This window comes from Sebastes umbrosus, chromosome 18, assembly GCF_015220745.1.
Source record: "Sebastes umbrosus isolate fSebUmb1 chromosome 18, fSebUmb1.pri, whole genome shotgun sequence".
Classification (NCBI taxonomy): Eukaryota; Metazoa; Chordata; class Actinopteri; order Perciformes; family Sebastidae; genus Sebastes; species Sebastes umbrosus.
In genome coordinates this window covers 7,645,451-7,665,932 of record NC_051286.1, presented here as the reverse complement: position 1 = coordinate 7,665,932, position 20,482 = coordinate 7,645,451, and the positions used below count along the sequence as shown (strand labels likewise).

The following is a 20,482-nucleotide window of genomic DNA, read 5'->3' as shown; positions in this document are numbered from 1 at the left end:
ATTAGCTTGTACCCCTATTAAAGCTGGATATATGTGTAGAATTCATAGAGAAGGCCAATTTAATTTGGATAGCTGGAGGAAAACTTCTATTCCTCTAAATTCTGATGTCTGGATTCAGTCACTCTGGCACTTTTGTTGCTGTCTAGGTAGAGAGACTCAGGTTTTGTCTGTGTATTTTCAGTCACAATACATCAAATCAGTTGCATAATTAATACATGTTTGCATTTTGCACCTATTTCAATTATTTTGGGTAGGATTTGGATGTATTTATATAACGTAGCTGGAACTAACAATACATTTCTTTATCGATTTAACTGCAAATAATTTTTTTTTGATGAATCATTTGGTCTGTGAAATTTAAGAAAACTGAAAAATGCCCTCAATTCAATTTGGAAAGTGAACATTAAAAGGCAGATGTTCCTTTTTATTATTTAATAACTGGACAATTAGCTGATGCAACATTAGTAATCTTTCAACAGCTTCTCATGCTTTACTTTCAAGCAGGCATCAGTGTGTTTTTTTTGTCTAGTGGCGTGTAATGAAGAAGTAAACAAATGGCTATGTGGACATATTACTTAGTGTAATTTCATTTATTATTATGCATGGCTAAATCAAGCATATATCTGAACAAGTGATCTGAGGTACATTTTGAGAACTCTATTTCTGAGCAACACATCTGTGTATCTGACTACAGAGAGAAGGACATCTCGTGTTACCCTTAAAGGGAATGTTAATAAAAATGTCCCTGTCCACAAAGCACAAAATGGCCTTCATCCAGAATGGTTCAGTGAATCATTGATCAGTACCAGAAACGTAATAATTACTGTATTGGGTGCTTCAGACTTTCTGCATTTTTCTTTTGTTTGTTTTTTTCCATTTAGCTTTAAACAACTAGCTCTTTCTTATCTCCTAAGAATTGTTATTTATTCCAATTACAGGCCACTGAAGCTCAGTGAACGGATGAAGAAGAACGGATGAAGAAGGCTGTGCAGGACGCTCAGGTAGGGAACAGGTTCAGTGTTACATCTGCGTGGTTACATGTCCTACTGGTCAACAATAGAGGCTGTAAATCCCCATATCAATCAACCCCCTATATTTTTTTTTATGTCGAATGAAGGCATGTTTTCCCCTCATATCAGATTTTATGTGGCATCAACAGCATGAAGGTCACACAAATCCACGTAGTGCTTAAAACCTTTCGCTGTCTCGAAGCATGAAGATGTATCGTGGTTGACTATCTGCCAGAAAGATGAATTGAAACGGGGCACTTTCATCATGGAGCTCTCTGTTGTAGCCATTTGTTAGTAAACTAGTCCCAGTCTGTGATTCAGACAGGAAATATGCAGTCAGTCTGTCAGAGACTCTGTCAGAGAGTCAGTTCTATAGTTTGTCCACAGGGTGGCGTGGTTTCCATCAGCAAAGTCTCAGCTTCAGTCAGTGGGGCTCAGCAGCCGGTTGGTCACAGTGGAAGGCACATTCAGGATGGCTCAGTAGCCAACAGGCACATTATCAGGACAGTGTGTGTGTGTGTGTGTGTGTGTGTGTGTTAGATCTTGGGCCTCCAGCCCTGTATGAACTGTGTGATCTTGGTGACATGGAGTCGGCTCAGGTGGAAGTCATGTGACAGGATGTCCTCAGTGAGCTGCACCAGGAGGCTGCCGTCGATTCGCTCCCTCTGGAACACGGCCACCGCCGCCTCCGACAGGCCGATGAACCGCAGGCAGGCCGACACCTCCTCCAATGCCAGCACAGACAGGTCAGCAGGAGGCCGCCAGGTGGGGTCAGGGGGCGGGGACAACCCTTCGGTGACACCCGTGGACGCCCCACCGCCCTCTGCACCTCTGGAGGAATCCGTCGAGGGATTGGCGGCGGGCTCAGGCGAGGGGCAAGGGGACTGGCGGTTGAAGGGGTTCAACGCCCCGAAGGGAGCAAAGCGACTCTGTGGAGGTGGCGGCCTCAGTCGAGGTCCGGAGGAGGTGAAGGAATCTACCCACGGCTCTGCCCAGGTGGCCTGTGCTGGCTGAGGATTGGCTGTGTTGTCTGCGGGGACGGCAGAGACTGGCTCAGGACTGGCAGGGTTCGGGGCCGGGCAGTCAGCCCAGGAGCACGGGTAACAGTAGAGGGAGGCATCTGGAGAGGGCGAGCAGCTGGGATAGAGCAGGAGAACGTGAGGTTAGCCTCTAGTATCAATCAGCATGACTCAAAACACCTGAAATCATACATATTATATTCGCGTATAGTTTATAGTTCCCATATCAACAAGTCATTTCCTAGTAGGCATTTATTTTGTGATTTTCATATCAAAAGTAATCTAGACCTGTAGGTTAAAGGCACTAAATTCGATATCCAGAGCACTAATATAGCAGCAAATAACTATTTGCTATGTAAAGATATAGAGGTGTAATGTCTACCTGAGCAGAGAAGCAGTGGTTATATGTCAACTAGACATCTAAAACTTTCAACCACCTTGAGCATAATCTCACCAACAAGTCCCTCAACTAGCTGCTCTGAAGCTTTCAATCATATCACATGACCATCAGCAGGTGGAGTTTAGGCACTACTAGCATAACACACCCAAATCTCCAACCAAACTGTCGGCAGTCCGGTTGCATTCTGGGTAATGTAGGCGGCAGGTTTTGACAAACAAGAAGAAAGTGTGGATTCAAAAAAGATGATATCTCTGGTCCATCTTGAGTTTGACAATGTTATAAAAGTGAAATGCTAAATTGGTGGAGTACTCCTTTATGTAGCTATCACTTTATTCATTATGTTGACCTGGGATCTAGTGGTAGCTTTTCTCAAGAGGAAGTTGCTGCAGTATTTGTCCCTGCTAACTTCCATATATCATCTTTCAACATGATATAAAAAGAGGATGCCAATCCTCTAATAATTCCAAATAAATATGATAATGATTTGTATGATTTGCATGTTTAATTCACGCTGTACCTGTCCTGAAGTCCAGAGGAGTAGAAGGAGAGGTTGGGTCTCGGGGAGGTGGAGGTTTTGGGAAAGCGAGGCGGGACGGGAGGGCTGGGGACCGGACTGGAAATGGAGCCTCCCTTAGAGCAGCGAGGGGGAACCGGAGGGGCGATCAAGTAGCGACACTCCTCTCTCACCTACACACACACACACACACACACAAAAAGTTAACACCTAAAACTTGACTTCTCAGGAGGCTTTATGGGAGCGTGTGTGTGTGTGTCTCAATGTTCTGCTTGGTAAATGTCAAACTTGGTGACCTTTACACCTTAAACAAACTCCCTCACACACAGTAGCAAGCTCCTCACACCCACACACACACAGAGACAGTGTCTTGGCAGGCTAAATATCAGGGAATGAAGAACGCTGTGTGTGACAGGGTATAATCCAGCTGCATAGCAGGCATCAACACCCACACACATTCTCTGTACCGCTGCTAGCTGCCATCCCTTTGAAAAAAAAAAAGTTAATTAAGCAAAACAAAGCGTGATAATTCCCCCTTTACAAACACAGACGCCATATACACTAACAGGTTAGCTCTAACGTTAGGGAACAACCTGATAACTCCTTCTTCTACCTACTTCTGGTTTTAAAAACATTTGTTTTTGTACTGGAGTTGATCATCTGAAAGAGGAACATAAGAGCCTCCAGTTGAACATGAGAAACATGAAACAATAAGTGTATAGAGTATGATGTTTAGACAAACAACCCTGAACTTACAAGTTAAAAAAAGAATAACTCAGATGGAAAAAGTACAAAAGTAGCCACAGCAATCCAACAAAAATGTTTTGTTCATTTCCAGTAGGTTGCAGAGGGCTTTACACCATGCAACTCAATTACAACTTAGTTTCACCAAAGTTTCGACCAAATAAAGTTGCGTGAAAGTTTCACCGCTTAAAGTCAGTCTTACACGTTCCACTTAAGTACTATGAAAGCAATATTCCACAACTTTCTCATATATGTTAAATGAAAGAGATGTGCTTCTTTCTATCACCATATGATGTACCACAGTAATGTTACAAGCACATGTTTATGAAAACCTATACTTGTACAGTTCTAAATCCTTAATGTCTGGATGTAACAGCATGTAGTGGAAACAATTTTTGTATAAGAAGTGATGCATTTTATGTTTCCAGGTAATTTTCAATCAATAGAAGAAGAGTAGGTTGGTTACCACAAGAGTTATTTTCAAAACACTTCAATATTATTCATTCAGGTACTGTAGATTTAGTTCAAGTGCCTTAACTCTACTCTTTAGTTGTTGAATAGTATATCTTTGTTAAGATTATGAGGTGCACAAATTGTCTATCCAGGTAGCCGTTTAGCTCAGAATGTAGACAGGAAACCCCCAGAAACAAGTTTCAGTTTTTCATCAAAAAACGCTGATGAATAAACCAATCACTCTGAGAAAACACATTGAGTTTAAGAAGCTAGTGGAGCACAGGCTGGTAGGAGGAGGAGGTGTAACACTCTAGTTTTATCTTTAAACTGGGAAAAGTGTTTTAAAATAAGTGCATTAATGCTTAAACAATTAATCAATCAACAAAAAAAACTATAGATTTATCATCTAAGCCATTTGTCAAGCAAAATTCTTGGCTCTCTAGAATTAGTGCTACTGTAGACAGTTTCATATAATTGAAAAATGAAATAACTTGAATATCTTTTGGGTTTTTAACTGAAGCTGTTTCAAGATGCCACCTTGTTATTGGCCTGTTTTCCCTTTTTTTCTGAAATGTATATGAAGTAGAATCAACAGATTGTAACCCTAAACCCCACTAGTTCCTCATATACATGCAGAATAAGTGGCACTTCCTCACCTGAGCAAATGTGGGACGAGCTGACACTAGCGGCAACAGCCAACACGGCTGAGCAGACAAAAACAAAAGAGTGTCACCTACAGAAACTAAAACGTCATTTCACTGAAACAGACAGTAATCACAATCTGTTCTAATCATCAGAAATGGTTAGACTGTTGCTTTGTGGCCATCTTTTATGACCAAATCAATAATAGTCTGGTCATTCTTATGACCAAAGGCTCCACCAGTATTACTCTACTATATACCACAGAACTCAACTGGCTCTGTGCTATTTTATTGAATTACTTTATTCCAGCAAACAGCACACATGTACTTGCATCCTTGGTGATATGTGTTCATATGTATTCATGTGCTGTGAGCATACGGGCTGTGAGTGTATGGCAGCCTTTCCAGGAAGTCAGTGTGTGTGTGTATGTGTGTGTGTGTGTGTGTGTGTGAATGTGGTCAGTGAGGTTTAAAAGCTGTAATGTATGAATAATTCAAACCAGGCATCCTGACTTTTAACAACCGGATGCTGCTGTGGACAGATAAGAGGGATGAGAGACAGAAGGACAGGAGGTGAAGACTGAAACTCACAGCATCAGATTTTGGAGGTACGGGCGGCGGGGTGGACACTCTTGTCACCACGGTACCAAGAGAACCGTCCAATGAGGAAGTCGAATGAAAGGAGATGAGGTTTGGCTCCTTCCCTAAGCCCTCTGCGTTCTGATTGGTCCAGAGTTCCTCGTAAGGGATTTCCTCACTGGTCCTCATTTCAGCCTCAGTCCACTCGGGAGTCACATACTCCCGCTCCTCACCTGGCCCCTCTCCCAGCCGCTCTCCAAGAGAGTCCCTGCAGCGCTGTGATAGGCTGTCCGAAACCCCACCCCCGTACCCACACATGGAGAGGCGCTGCAGCGCCGGTGCCAAGGAGTCCTGACCCGACACGCACATGCGAGAGCGCCGCGGGCTCACACACTCCTCTGTCATACACTCCAGCTCTGGTCGGGTTTCTCTAACAGCCCGAGAGTAGGCGTCTGGGTCGAACGCGTGCCGCAACAGGAGGCTCTCTAGCGCCGCCGTGTGGACGGAGGCCTCGGCCACGTTGAACCGGGGCATGCAGCGCAGCAGCAGGAAGTGGGAGGGGGAGACTTCCTGTCGGCGGAGTACCATGCAGAGCACCACCGTCTTGCTGACGATGTTGAGCAGCTTGTAGCGGTGGCCCTCTCGGACCGCATGGCGGTCATAAGGGTTTCGTGGCGGTCGCGAGGGCACGGACACATTGACGGGGAGGCGAACCCTCTCGATGATGCTGCGTACAGTGTGTTCCCCTCCCAGCATGCCTTGCTCCAGAGGGGAGCGTGTGCAAAAGCGTCCACGGCAACCAAAGGGAAGGCTGACGCTCTGATTGGTGCGATGGTTCATACAGACCAGGCATGGAGTTTTACCTGAGGAGGCAGAGACAGAGAGCTGGATTAGCCAGGGGTCAAAGAGTACCAGGATGTAGAGTAAAGCTATGATTAGTCTTCTGTTCAATGATCTTGCTCTGCATTCAGCCTTGAAAACAGACATTTTGATGTAGTTTGATAATGTGAGGTATTAAGCATTGTGATGAACAACACTAAAATGATTAACTTAAAGGGACAGTTTGGGTGTTTTGAAGTGGGGTTGTATGAGGTACTTATCCATAGTCAGTGTATTATCTACAGTAGATGACGGTCAGCACGCCCCCAGTTATAAATAACCAAATGCAGTGAATCACTGCTTCTATAGGCCGGCCGTGCAAAGCTGCACAGTCTAAGCTGAACAAAGTCTGTAAGTTTTAATCTTTGAACCGAACCGACCAGCGTCAAAGCAAAATCATCCATATCACTTCACAAATAGACCATTTCCAAGCAGGAATGAACTTCTCATCCCATACAGTGTGCATGACTAACCACTGAAATAGGACTCCATACAACATAGAACTCAACAGTTTGGCCTTACGTACTTCTAGGTGTCTTTCCCAGGCGTCTCAAGAGCGCGCTCAGTCCCGTCTTTTCCTTAGGGGGCGTGGCACAGAGAAGCTCCGCCTTCCCCATGAGTGACAGCTCATCTCCAGCCTGCAGAGTGAAGCTGTAGGGCTCACTGTCCTCACTGAACTCCCCTGACACCACCTGCAACGGACACATGCATGGATGTGTTGATGAACATGAGATTGCATGACAGAAACTTTAAGAATGATATTCTCAAGTTGCTCAAACCTTGACGCTAAAAGTGATCGTCTCCATGACAAAGACCCGGTCAGGGAAGACTCCGGCAACTTCCTCCACACTGGAAAAATACTGGACCGGATCCCTGACGTCTCGGTCTTCATCCAACAACTTGAACTTCCCTACAGAGAAGATAGAGGCGAGACAAGAGAAAGAGAAGAGGGTGAAGGAGGTGTACGGAAGGAGGTGCAAAGATGGACGGAGGAATAGGAAGTCAATTCGAAAAGGAAGTGGAGGAAAGCATATGAGAAGAATAAGGTGGAGGAAGCCCAGAGGAAAGAGGAAGATAAGAAGGGGGAAAAGGAGGAAGAAAGTATGAAGAAGGGGCCAGGAAAGGAGGAAAAAGAAGAGGTGTAAAGTTGTTTTTGTTCAGTCTCTCTTTTCTCTCTCTGACTCCCTGCAGTCTTTCTTCAATCACATCCGCAGTAGACACTGTTTGGACGAGAAGAATACAAAGACACCTCCGTGACCTATGACCTGGCACCAGCTCTCGGCCAATCGACAGCCGACGGGGTTGGCATGGCAACCAATAAAGGACCCCCATTCTCACGCAGAGCAGAGACACATCACCATGGAGACACTCACACATACACTCGCACACTTTCACCCTTTCTTTCCCTTGCTCATCCCCCCTCCTCCGTCTGTAAATCTTTCACTCCAGTAACTGTGTTTGTGTTCTTTAAACTGTACATTTCTTTTGGTTTGTGCCACTTTGTGATGTTGTAAAGAACTATTTCAGGACTGCACAATAGGCTCCAAATCAGCCTCGTTAAAATCACATTATCCTTCGTTTATTGGATTGCGTTTAACGACAACAACCCTCGAAGGATCCTCCTTTTTCTCTCCGAGTCAAAGTGTTTGTGTTTGTGAGGGAAAGAGACATGAGAAAGTTTTTTTTGTCTGGGAGGCAGAGCAGAATACCAAACTCCACCATCCTCCTCGCCAGCACCTCCCTCCTTTTCTCTCCCCCTTTTTCTCATCCACCCCCCACCTTCCAATTCAAACAGAGCCCCCAGGATAAGGAGCTTCCACCCACTGAACAATACCAGCAAGTGCTACTTTTCAACACAACCCACCACAACCCTTCAGCCAAAAAAGTGACAGACTGAGGTGTAGTTTCATAGGAAACAGATTTACCAAACAAAACTACAGCTCCGTCCTGGAAAGTAAGATGATTACTGTAACAACATATTACCAAGCAATTACTCTGTGAGAAAATGCACTTCTAAGAAATTCAAACAGAATCACTCTGAGGCTTTTAAATCCTCCACCGGCCACCAGTTCCACATAACAAGGGTGGCTGTGGAGCCACTTACTTCCCTGAAACCCATTCATTCATCTTTTCTGTCCTCTACGCTTCAGTCATCCTCGCCTCTCTCACTGATGGACAGAGGAGGATGCAGAAAGAGAGAGAGAGAGAGGAGAAGAAGGAGGGAGCATCCTGTTGTCTATTCCCAGGGGGAAACCTATATTGCTCTCCTCCTAAGCATATTTAGACTTCCTGTATGAAGTCATCACACAGACATTAGCTCATCACCGGCGATGTCCTCTGATTCAACAACAACTCACCTGACCTTTCATATACGTCATATTCATAGAGACACAAAGGTAGTCCTTAGGGGTGTAAGACAATATCGATACACTTGAGTATCGCGATATGCATCCTTGGCTCAAAAACATAACATTTTTAAATAATTAAAAATTGATAGTTATCATTCACAAAAAGTAAACAATTATATTCTGTTTTTATGCATATGGGGGGGTGTTCTTTATACTATGACACTTTTCCTAAAATTTGATTTAAAAAAAAATCACAATATATCACCTTGCTTACAGTTTCAAAATACAGTATATCGCATTATATTCAATCGTAACCCCTGTATCATGATACGTATCGTATTGCCCGATTCTTGCCAATACACAGCTGTAGTAGTCCTAAAAGTATGCATCAATTTAAATTGGCTTTGTTGGCTGGCTTTTCCTTGACTACTGGAATGCATCAATAAAACGGTTCACAAATAAAAAGGATGTCAGGTTGATGTAATGCTGCAGGGTCCATTAACAGAAATGCCAAAAGCAATGCAAACTCATGCATTATTAAACCAGAAAAAAATCCCAGTGCCATATGACCTATTAAACTTTTTCCACCAGTGGAACCATTTTGGTTCCTCGTCCACAGTTACTTCCACCTAAAAAAGTCCCTGCCATAAACATTACTAATTTGCAAAACATAACAATGTAAGCTTTTTTCGAGGCAAATGTTTCAACAACAGAGCTTGGCAGAGACTGTGCTGACCAAAATTTCTGACAAGCCAGAAGTCCATCTGATCATCCGACAGCCAGATGAAGGTTCAAATAACCGAGACCCCTAACTCTGAATGTTTTGCCTTCAGTCAGCGTTCGTTAGTTGGATTGACAGATGGTTCATCCAATCACCTGCCAAGTACTCTTTGAAAGTACCTGCTCTTTTAAACACTTTCCAGAGACACCCTCTCAGATGGTTCTGTGTAACAAACCATGTGGCGGGTCAGGTTAACTGTAACTGCTAATATTGCCAATATTGGCAGTGACACACTTCCGATGTCAAATGCTGAAATGTCTAAAATGACAATGATCTCAGCACTCCCCCTCCCACCCAAGTGTTCTTTCATTCTTCCGAAAAGGAGCCTGAGAGGCGGCAGCAGTGTGAGGTGACATCAGCACTCCATCGGCGGAGGAAACAATGAAGAGGAGGCATTAGGATCCAGTTACACAGCGAATAATGGGACTGGTCGGACAGTCTGAACAATGAGATTGAGCTCCGGTGAGGTCATACTGACTAGACTCATTCAGCAGGAAGACGAGCGGTCAATGGACCGGAGGAGTCAATGAAGGTTGCATCTACAGTAGCTGGTCGGATGTGTGAATGAGCGCATTAATCGATATCTTTGAATGTGACCATTTAGAGTACAGTTTAATTCATGATTTTGCAATTTCACACAAAAACATAATTTTTCCCTCTAGCCGTATTGCAGTGAAGTTATTTTATTAACCCTTTAAAGTACAGTTTTCCCCTTTTGTTCACCTTATTTATGTCTGCAATATTCCATCAAATGGAAATATTCAAGATGTCTTGTGCATCATTTTACACAAAAATGCCCAAAACTCAGTCTGACCTATTGCATATCTTTAGAAACTTTAGGATCTCCCCTAGAATGGCAACTCTGCTCCGTGTGTTGGAACAAAGTTTGGCTTCACAGCATGAGTTCATACTGACTGGCTAAAGCTAAAGGCTTAAACCAGATAAATGGCAGGGGTATAATACCTGACATGCATGCCTTTTTGGGTTGAAGCAACCAGAGGAAGGTCACACTAAATTCGGAAAGAACATATGAACTTTACAAAGAAATAATCCAACTCCAAACTCATCTTTCTTGATTCTGGGAGTTTATATTGGCTATGAAACTGCTGAATATCATTTCATTTTTGAACTAGATCGCCTGGTTTGACAGCTTAGTCCAAGTTTCATGAGCCGGACGCGTCGCGCTGGACGGGCTCATTTGCATAAAGAACTGTTCGCTGCCTTTTCATTTTGAAAGAGCAACGGCCAATGAGGACACTCCAACACTCGACGACCAATCGTGTAACTTTTTCACTCAGTCACTCGCTCAGTGACGGACTTTTGAGTTTGTAGGGCTGGCCCTCTGCGGTCCAGCCAAAAATAGGAAATTGTTCCGCTTGAATTGTAAATATGTGTTCCTGTTTTATCTGAGCTGGATTAAGACAAATTCATATCAACTAGGTTCAAATGTGAATAAAGTATTTAACTTGAACGTACTGTATTTTGTCTTTAGAATGTATCTTTAGAGTGACCAACCCTTTCCTCCAAAGCAAGGACCCCATCAGACATTACTTGCCCCTATCTAATGCTACTAATTAGCTGATGCTAATGCTTTGTTTGGCCAAGTAGACATGTTTTCCCCAACAAAAATAGAGCAAGTGGAAAATGTTGACCTTGTGACAAAAATGATTGTGACACTAATTCCCTCATCCCCCAGAGGAAATGGACAATTTAGGGAGAAATTGGTATTTTTAGGTTGAGCACAACATTTTGACCGACTATTAAGACACTTTTGGGCATGCTTGCCTAGAAATGCAGTGTATGTGTGTGTGTGTATGTGTGTGTGTTTGCGTGGCTCACCCTGGTACTGCAGAGGGATGTCTATCTTGGGTCCAATAACGTAGTGTCCCTCCTCTAAGCTGTGGGCAGTCACTGTGGTCCACTGACGACAGGAGTGTAACAGCACCACATCCTCCTCCGACAGCCCCTCCACACATTCACCTGGAACATTAACACACAGAAATGGATTAGGATTAACAAAATAATCTACCATTATGATGAAACAACAGGTTTATAATTTCTAAAGTCACACTAAGTAGCTCAGCAATGGAAAACACTAAAACACTCCCCACACACACACACATTCAGGATTCAGTGTCCATAATTACCACTATCAGTGACGGTTCACCACCCCTAACCTACTCATCAGGATCTGCTATGCAACTGGCAACCCACTATTACACAGCCCACATACACACACACACTCTCCAGCTTTCACCAGAGCCATCATGTAGCACAACAGCATTGATTTCTGCTGATAGCACAGTGGTACAATTCAATCACATCACACACACAGCTCCCTCTCACACTCACAGATCACACAGATGCACATCTTTTTGTTCTTGCTGCTGACAGATAGCTGTTAACACCAAGCCTTTCAATCTAACCATCACGTTGATGGATGGCTGAATACAAAAACAGGACAGATGATGAGATGACATGCCAAAGGTGTTGCTGCATGTTAAAGGGTCAGTTCACCCAAATAAACAAAAAGACACATTTCCCCTCTTATACCTCGTGGTTATCAAGCCACACACATCATTTGTTTTTGTTTGCTTTTTTCCCACCGCTAAGACTTATGCTACCACCCAAGAGCAAAGGAGGTGTACACACCAGTAATGCCTTTTTCCATAAATAACTTAGTTGCTCTGGATGACTCACAGACGTTGCTGTCAACAGTTTTCAGGAGTTGCCACAAAACACTGGATGTAAAAAGAGGGAGTGAAAAGAAGTCAACTGCACACGTCTCCATTGCGAACACCCAAATTGTTAACTAACTCCAATGATACATGTCCACTAGATCTGGCGAGGACGCTGTGTTCCGCTCAAGCGGTGACGTACTCTATCGTGGAGTGCACCTGATTGGTGCCTGGTTTTCTGCTCGCCGTTTCAAACAGGAAACAACATGGCGGTCTGCTTGTAAACTTTCTGTTATTTTGTCTAAACAATTCACCAAAATCTATTTCTGAAAACATTTTAAGCGAGAAATAGGTTATGCCGCTGCTGAATATCGTTTCATTTTAGAACTAGATTGCCTAGTTTGACAGCTTGGTCCAAGTTTTATGAGCCAGACGCGTCACACTGAACAGGCTTTTTTGCATAAAGTTGAGATTTTTCAACTTTATGCAACTACACACCCTCTCCAACAGTCAAATCATGCACTTGGCCACTGCTTATCCTGCTTTCCATAGGAAATGAATGGAAGGCGTTGAGAAGCACTCCGTCACTGGTGGAAACCCAGATCCAGGACCCTTGCCTTTTTGAAATTGAGTAATGTCAGAGATAAATATCTGAGTTTAGAAGATAGCAATCGATTTCAAAACCAGATATTCAAACATTCATAGCAATGTTTTAAAATCATTCTACTTAATTCTATGCATATTATGGATTAATTCAATGGAATGTATTTCAGATCACAATGGCAAAGGAGAGACGTGGAGAGAGAGGCAGGCAACGAATCAGGGAAGGAAACTGAATCAGTGGAGGTAGGACTGACCTGAGGCGTTTTTATGACATGAATTAGGGTGATTTAGGCCTTTTCACAGACTTTTCAGTGTCCCACATTTCGTGCATAACTGTCCTACATTAGGAAATGCAGACTGTCTGAGACAACTTGGCACTAATAGGTCTACTATGTCTTTTATGAGTGTGATACCTGCATTTTCTTATCGGTTTGATTAAGGCACATCCTGGGGATTTCAGAGCACTGGGTTTGGATTTGATGTATTTGTAATATACAGAAGTCTGAAATGCAATTTAACATTTAACTAATTCCCTACTGCAAACTGTCCACAGTGAGGTGGATTATCTTGAGTAACTGAGAATCTGTTAGTACAAGTATTAATATCACGTAAAAGTAGTTCCACCTTCAACAATACACAACTATATGATCAGCAACATGTAGCTTGCAGGAAATGCAGACATCAGGCCCTGTTGTAAATAACTAACCACCATCTGGGTTGGCTGGTTGTGCAAACAAGCAGGCATCTGTGGGGTAACTACAGTGCAGTTAATAAACACCTACGGGTGCTCTCTCTCTCTCTCTCTCTCTCTCTCTCTCTCTCTCTCTCTCTCTTTCTCTCTATACCAAGGGTGCCCAAACTTTTCCCTTGGAGGGCCAAAACTGGAACTCAATGGTGGGCCACGGACCAAAATTAAACACCTATTGTATTGTATTATTAAGATGCAAAATGGTACTAGGATCCCAAGTTCCCTTAATTGAATATGTTTTACATAGTTAGCCCCTTAAAACCCACCTGCTGAATACAATTGGGCTGATTTATGCAATTTATGCATTTCCAAGACTGTTAAGGGACCCCAGTATGTAGAAATATTAAAATACAGCATTTTTAGAATAGGAAAAAATAACACGTGTATACTGCATTCAAAGAACTGCATGTTCTCCCCAAAACTGCATAAGATTATTATAAAGTGGGCATGTCTGCAAAGGGGAGACTCGTGGGTACCCATAGAACCCATTTTCAGTCACATATCTTGAGGTCAGAGGTCAAGGGACACCTTGACAAATGGCCATGCCAGTTTTTCCTCTCCAAAATTTAGCCCAACTTTAGAGAGTTAGCCTCCTTCCTGACGAGCTAATATGACATGATATGGTACAAATGGAGTCCTTAGGTTTTCTAGTTTCATATGATGCCACTATCTTCTAACCATAAACCCGAGCCTGGTACGGCCTCCAAAAGACAGTAAAGTCGGTTGGGTCTTTTAATAAAAAAAAAAGAATTTGCTAACATCTGGCGGGCCAAATCAACCTGATGGCCCCACTTTGGACAGCCCTGCTCTATACAATGCATGCACAGTAAGGTGCGTAATTTTTGGGGACCCACGGCTCTCGGGTGCGCGCTTCTGTCCACGAAGGGAAAGTTGGGAGTTTTTCCTCCTCGTCGCTGCTCGTTAGTATTCACCACATTCACCGACAGATTACAGCATTTACATATGAAAAGAATTGAGCAGCACTTCAGCAGCACAACAGACACTTTGTGGCTTTCCGGGCCTCGCTGGACTGGAAACAACTTTGGCCGTGACACCCATCGAGCGTTCCCAAAGTAAAGACACCAAATCTGGTGAAGCAGAGAATCGTGTTGGCGGCAAAAACATGAAACAAATCAATAGAAAACTGAAACCAAATGTTAGTCAATGACTCCCTCATGGAAGTCAGTGGGTTGGTGTCAACTACAGAAGTCAGTGTCCGAGAATAAATGCTGCAGCTGCGTAAAGGTGGACGCATTTAAGCAAAATAATAAGGGAAATAAGGCGGCGTTGGTTTCAAAATAAGAGCACCTAATGTGCCCAGGCAGCTGTTTATTTGTTTATTTATTTTGCACAATTTAAGACTATACAACATAACAAAAGAAATAAATGAATAATATAAAGTGCAGGAAGAGGCAAAAAACCCACTGGGCTTATCTGAAGCCTCCACCTAGAGACAATATTAATATAAATTTTATTGAAAATTGACCTCTACTAGTGAGAAATTTAGGAGGATGAAGATGTAGAGATTGACGGGTTGAGTAGGCTGGGCCAGTCAATAAGACTTGTCAATATATTCCATACTTTGTACCCCAAAAACTATAGAGGCTTCTTCAATGTTTTGTCACAATATATCAAGAATATTCAAAATGTTGCACGTGATGAGCAAAAACACAAATGATTGATTGAGTAGGCTTCTTACAAATTTGCCTTGACAGCCTGTCAACATACAAAAAGACTCCATCTAGAGTCTAATTGTCCTTTTGAGTTTTGACAGCACGGCTCATTTTAGAAGAAAATAAAATCATTTGACTAATGCATGCACTGTAAAGCTATTTTGATTAAAAGCACATCTGAGCTACATCTTTATTGAACCTGTCAGCCAAAATTAAAAAGTGGTGCTACAATAAAGCACACCTGAGATCTTAGATTCACATCTTTCATGAAAGCGATTTCTGCCGTCTGTCACTTTTGGAAAGTGTTCACATGAAGTCAGGACCTGATTAATTAATTAATCTGATTAATTGATTAGTATAATATAGGCCCATTAACAGCAGAGAGTGTCTCTAATTGTCATTTGGTATAAAACATCACCAGCCTCACATCATGTTAATACTGTGTGCAGTTTACTGGAAACATCTTTCAGGAATTCTGGATAGTGGAGGTCAGATTTATCAGCTATTAACGTGATGATGTCAAAGTTGGGTTTTAGTAAGTGGGACACCATTAACAAACAAGTTTAGAAAGCTAAGTAGCACTTATTTGTCCAGTTTTCCTTCAAAACACACAACCCTTCTATGTATACATTTTAAATTAATTAAAATTCCCTGCTACTATTATTATCCCCATTAAAATATGTTTGCCTAAATTATAGGGTCATTTAATTTGTTTTGCTAATAGATGTTATTTTGCTAAGATTATTGCCAAGGTTACACTCTAAACTACTGATAACTGATTACATCTATGTATTTACTAGGTCTGTCAAAGTTAACGGGATAATAATGTGTTGAAGCAACCTTGTTCTAACGCCACTCATTTTTTTAATGCATTAACGCAATTGATCTTCCGGAAGTTGTACATGGCATTATATGAAACTAGAAAACCTAAGGAATCCATTGGTACCAATCATACTAACTCGTCGCGAAGGAGGCTAAATAACGCTTCAAACTTACGCTAAGTTTTGGCGAGGAAAAACTTGCATGGTCATTTTCAAAGGGGTCCCTTGACCTCTGACCTCCGGGTTCTATGGGTACCCACGAGTCTCCCCTTTACAGACATGCCCACTTTATGATAATCACATGCAGTTTGGGGCAAGTCATAGTCAAGTCAGCACACTGACACACTGACAGCTGTTGTTGCCTGTTGGGCTGCAGTTTGCCATGTTGTGATTTTTTTTTATGCTAAATGCAGTACCTGTGAGGGTTTCTGGACAATATTTGTCATTGTTTTGTGTTGTTAATTGATTTCCAATAATAAATATATACATACAGTTGCATAAAGTAATCATATTTGTCCACTCCTATGTTGATAAGAGTATTAAATACTTGACAAATCTCCCTTTAAAGGTCCCATATTGTAAAAAGTGAGATTTCCATGTCTTTTATGTCATAAAGCAGGTTTAAGTGATATATAAATACTGTGAAAGTATCAAAACACTCAATCCATGGAGAAATATACACAGCCCGTATTCATAAACTGTGCGTTTGAAACAAGCCATTAGGATTTCTGTCAATTTGTGATGTCACATCGCGATCAAATATTTTTAATCGATTGCTTACTTTATTCAAAAATGTTAATTCATCTACAAAAAAAGTTGTTTCCTTTAATTACAGTGAAGGATTTATTTTGAAAACCTTGACCAGAAGTGGTAATTTTCCCCTGCTAATCTTCACACCGTTGAGATTCCTCAGTAAATTGCTCCACTTGTTCTTACATCCCAGCGTCCTTATACTCATAAAACCAGCGTAAAAACACACTTTCCCCGATAAAAAATTGAGTTTGTCTCTTTTCCTTACTGGAAAACCGTATTTATCGTCATTTCTCATCACGGTTACTCCAAATCTGATGACATGAAACGACAGAGGAGCGTTAGAGTTATGTGAATGACATCAGCTGACAGGAAGTAAACATGGACCCAAGCTGTTTCCTAGCAACGCACTTCCGTTGAAATGCGGAGCCTTGAAACAGAGCATTTCAGACAGCATGAATACAGGTATATTCAGACAGACTATATGAGTGTTTTTTGAACATTAAAGCATGCAAACATATTCTAGTAGAAACCCAAAATACAAACGTGAACCTGAAAATGAGCATGATATGTCCTCTTTAAGGTACATTTTGAACAGATAAAAAATGTGATTAATCACAACTAATCATGGAAAATCATGCAATTAATCGCGATCAAATATTTAATATAATAATAATATTATTATATATTTAATATATATTAATTAATATATATATAATTAAATATATTGTATTTAATTATAATATATTTAATATAATAATAATATTTAAATATTTAATTTATTTAATCGATTGCTTACTTTATTCAAAATTTTAATTAATGTACAAAAAAGTTGTTCCCTTTAATTACAGGATTTATTTTGAAAACCTTGACCGGAAGTGGTATTTTGTTCCTGCTAATCTTGACACCGTTGAGATTCCTCAGTAAATTGCTCCACTTGTTCTCACATCCCAGCGTCGTTATACTCATTAAAAACGCTTAAAAACACACTTTCCCCCGCTGAAACATTGAGTTTATATCAGTAACAGCTGTCATAAGAACACAAACAGCAGTAAAAGTTGTTAACGGTCGTGTTTGAGCTCGTAGTCACCGGTTAACGGTTGTCTCTTACCGTGAGCCAGGCGGACCAGAGTGGGCAGACGGAACTTGCTGACCACCGCGTCCAACGGCAGCGCCAACGGGCTCCAAGTGATCTCCGACAGGCTCGCCGACAACTTCTCCATCCTCCCGGGTCATCACGCTACCGGAGATACTGGTGATGAGGGTGAAGATAATGATGGTGGAGGTGATGAGGTGGATGAGGGTGATGGTGATGGTGGTGGTATGATGGTGAAGAGTTTCGCCATGTTTGAATGTAGGAGAGAGAGAGAGAGAGAGAGCGCGAGCAGTCAGTGCGCGCTAGAGAGGTGGGAGGGAGAGCTCGCTCTTCTTTCTGCCTCTCTCTGTCATTCACTGTTTGTCCACGACCACCACCCACACACACATACACATACACCAGATACACAAGATAGCAAAGTCAGGAGAACTTTGAGTTTTGTAGAGTCATTATCATTTTGCTTTTTGCATATTCTGCAGCCTGGAATTTATATTTAAAAATAAAGGAGCTGGTATCATTAAATATTTTTAAGGCAAGGCAAGGCAGCTTTATTTGTATATCACATTTCAGCAACAGAGCAATTCAAAGTGCTTTTACATAAACATTCAAGAACATTGCGACAAAGTGCAAAAAGAACATTAAGACATAATTAAAACAGTTATAAAAACATTAAAGATTAGAAAATAAAAACAAGCTAAAAATAAAAAGCTAGGATTATTAAGATCATTATCTGGTTTAATAAAAGGCAGCAGCAGCAAACAGGAACGTTTTAAGCTTTGTTTTAAAAGAACTGTACTTGGTCCTGCAGGTTTCTGGGAGCTTGTTCCAGATATTTGGTGCATAAAAACTGAACGCTGCTTCTGCATGTTTAGTTGTGACTCTGGGGACACTAAGCAGACCTGATCCAGATGACCTGAGAGGTCTGGATGGTTCATAACATAGCAGAAGATCAGAAATGTATTTTGGCCCCTAAACTATTTAGTGCTTTGTAAACCAGCAGCAGTATTTTGAAATCAATTCTCTGAGAGAGACAGGGAGCCGGTGTAGAGACCTCAGAACTGGACTGATATGATCCACTTTCTTGGTTATAGAGAGGACTCTAGCAGCAGCGTTCTGAATCAGCTGCAGTTGTCTGATCGATTTTTTAGGAAGACCAGTAAAGACGCCGTTACAGTAGTCAAGTCGGCTGAAGATAAATGCATGGACTAGTTTTTCCAAATCCTGCTGAGACATCAGTCCTCTAATTCTTGCTATATTCTTCAGGTGATAGAAGGCTGTCTTTGTAATTGTCTTAATATGGCTGATGCGTAGATGTCAAAAAGTTTCCTATCTATCTTCCTTGTGTTTATTGTTTGATAACCTGCCCTGTATCTTACTGTTTTCCTCATCAATTATTGCACAACCTTGTCCACAGAGGTTAATCTGAGCTGGTGTGCGTGGGCGGGTGGTAAGTGATAGATGGCAGGGACTTTTTAGCCAGGCTTTCTCAACATTTTCTGGCCTGCATGCAGTTCAGATCCCAGATTTTCAAAAGCCCAGAAATTTACAGAGATTGTATGTAAGCAGGGCCGGCTCTAGTCCTTTTGGTGCCCTATAGGCGAATTTCGGAGCCCGCAGCTCTAGGGTTAAAGGTCCCATATTGTAAAAAGTGAGATTTACGTGTCTTTTATATTATGAAGCAGTTTTAAGTTATATATAAATACTGTGAAAGTATCAAAACACTCAATCCATGGAGAAACACAAACAGCCCCTATTCAGAAACTGTGCATCTGAAAACAAGCCGTTAGGATTTCTGTCCATTTGTGATGTCACAAATCTACAATATTTAGACTATTTCACAGTTTTTAGATGTAAACATACTGTTTGATAACCTGCCCTGTATCTTCCTGTTTTTTCCCCATCAATTATTGCACAACCTTTGTCCACAGAGGTTAATCTGAGCTGGTGTGCGTGGGTGGCTGGGTGGGTGGTAAGTGATAGATGGCAGGGACTTTTTAGCCAGGCTTTCTCAACATTTTCTGGCCTGCTGTTAAAGTGGCAGTAGGCAGTATATTTTTGGCATCATTGGGAAAAGAATCCATAATAACCTTTCATCATATTGTAATTCAAGTGTTCTGAGAGATAACTAGACTTCTGCACCTCCTCATGGCTCTGTTTTCAGGCTTTAAATAATCTCGCCCGTGACGGGAGACTTTGATCAATCACAGGTCATTTCATTGAGAGAGCGTTCCTATTGGCGGTCAGGTGACCAGAACTTGGCGTTTCTTCACCAGATTTCCCAATGGCAGCGGCGTCACAAACTTTCTAATTTTACAGCTAAACTGGCGCTACAAGATGATTCTGAGAACATTTGAGGAGAGAAATAGGCATTAACGTAACAATATTGATTCATATTTGATCAGCGCGGTCTAGTTTGACCGTTTGGTCGGAGTGAGCGAGTGATTGACAGCCGGCTCTCATAGACAGCAGCTGGACAGCAGACCTCAGATCAGTTCTTACTGCTTGCTTTCCTCCGGTATGTGAAATCTTGCAGATGCCATAAGGAGCACCGGAGGACACAGAGACCCATTCTTTTTTTCAGGTTACCTGTTTCATGCACTCCTGTCACGATATAGCGACCGTTTTATAAAAAAATACTTTTTTGAATCATATTTGCTCCAGTCTCGCCTACTTCAGCTTTAAGATCCCAAAAAGCCCAGAAATTACAGAGACAGTGCAACATGTGATGAGGGGTTGTATGTAGGC

At 42.0% G+C, this 20,482-nt stretch overlaps 1 protein-coding gene across 2 annotated transcripts; it reads right to left on the bottom strand.

Moving 5' to 3' along the window:
- Positions 1-383: 383 nt before the first annotated feature.
- Positions 384-18,079, bottom strand: gareml (GRB2 associated, regulator of MAPK1-like). 2 transcript variants are annotated; one of them, XM_037751468.1, is made up of 8 exons: positions 17,753-18,079; positions 11,208-11,348; positions 7,019-7,149; positions 6,766-6,931; positions 5,373-6,223; positions 4,797-4,844; positions 2,947-3,116; positions 384-2,147 (listed from the first exon to the last, which is right to left on the bottom strand). In XM_037751468.1, the coding sequence occupies exons 1-8, from the start codon at positions 17,862-17,864 to the stop codon at positions 1,547-1,549; spliced, it is 2,220 nt and encodes a 739-aa protein (XP_037607396.1). In that variant the 5' UTR covers positions 17,865-18,079; the 3' UTR covers positions 384-1,546. The 2 variants fall into 2 exon arrangements, with proteins under 2 accessions (XP_037607396.1, XP_037607397.1); XM_037751469.1 differs by lacking the exon at positions 4,797-4,844 and having other exon boundaries at positions 17,753-18,077.
- Between the last annotated feature and the right edge of the window lie 2,403 nt (positions 18,080-20,482).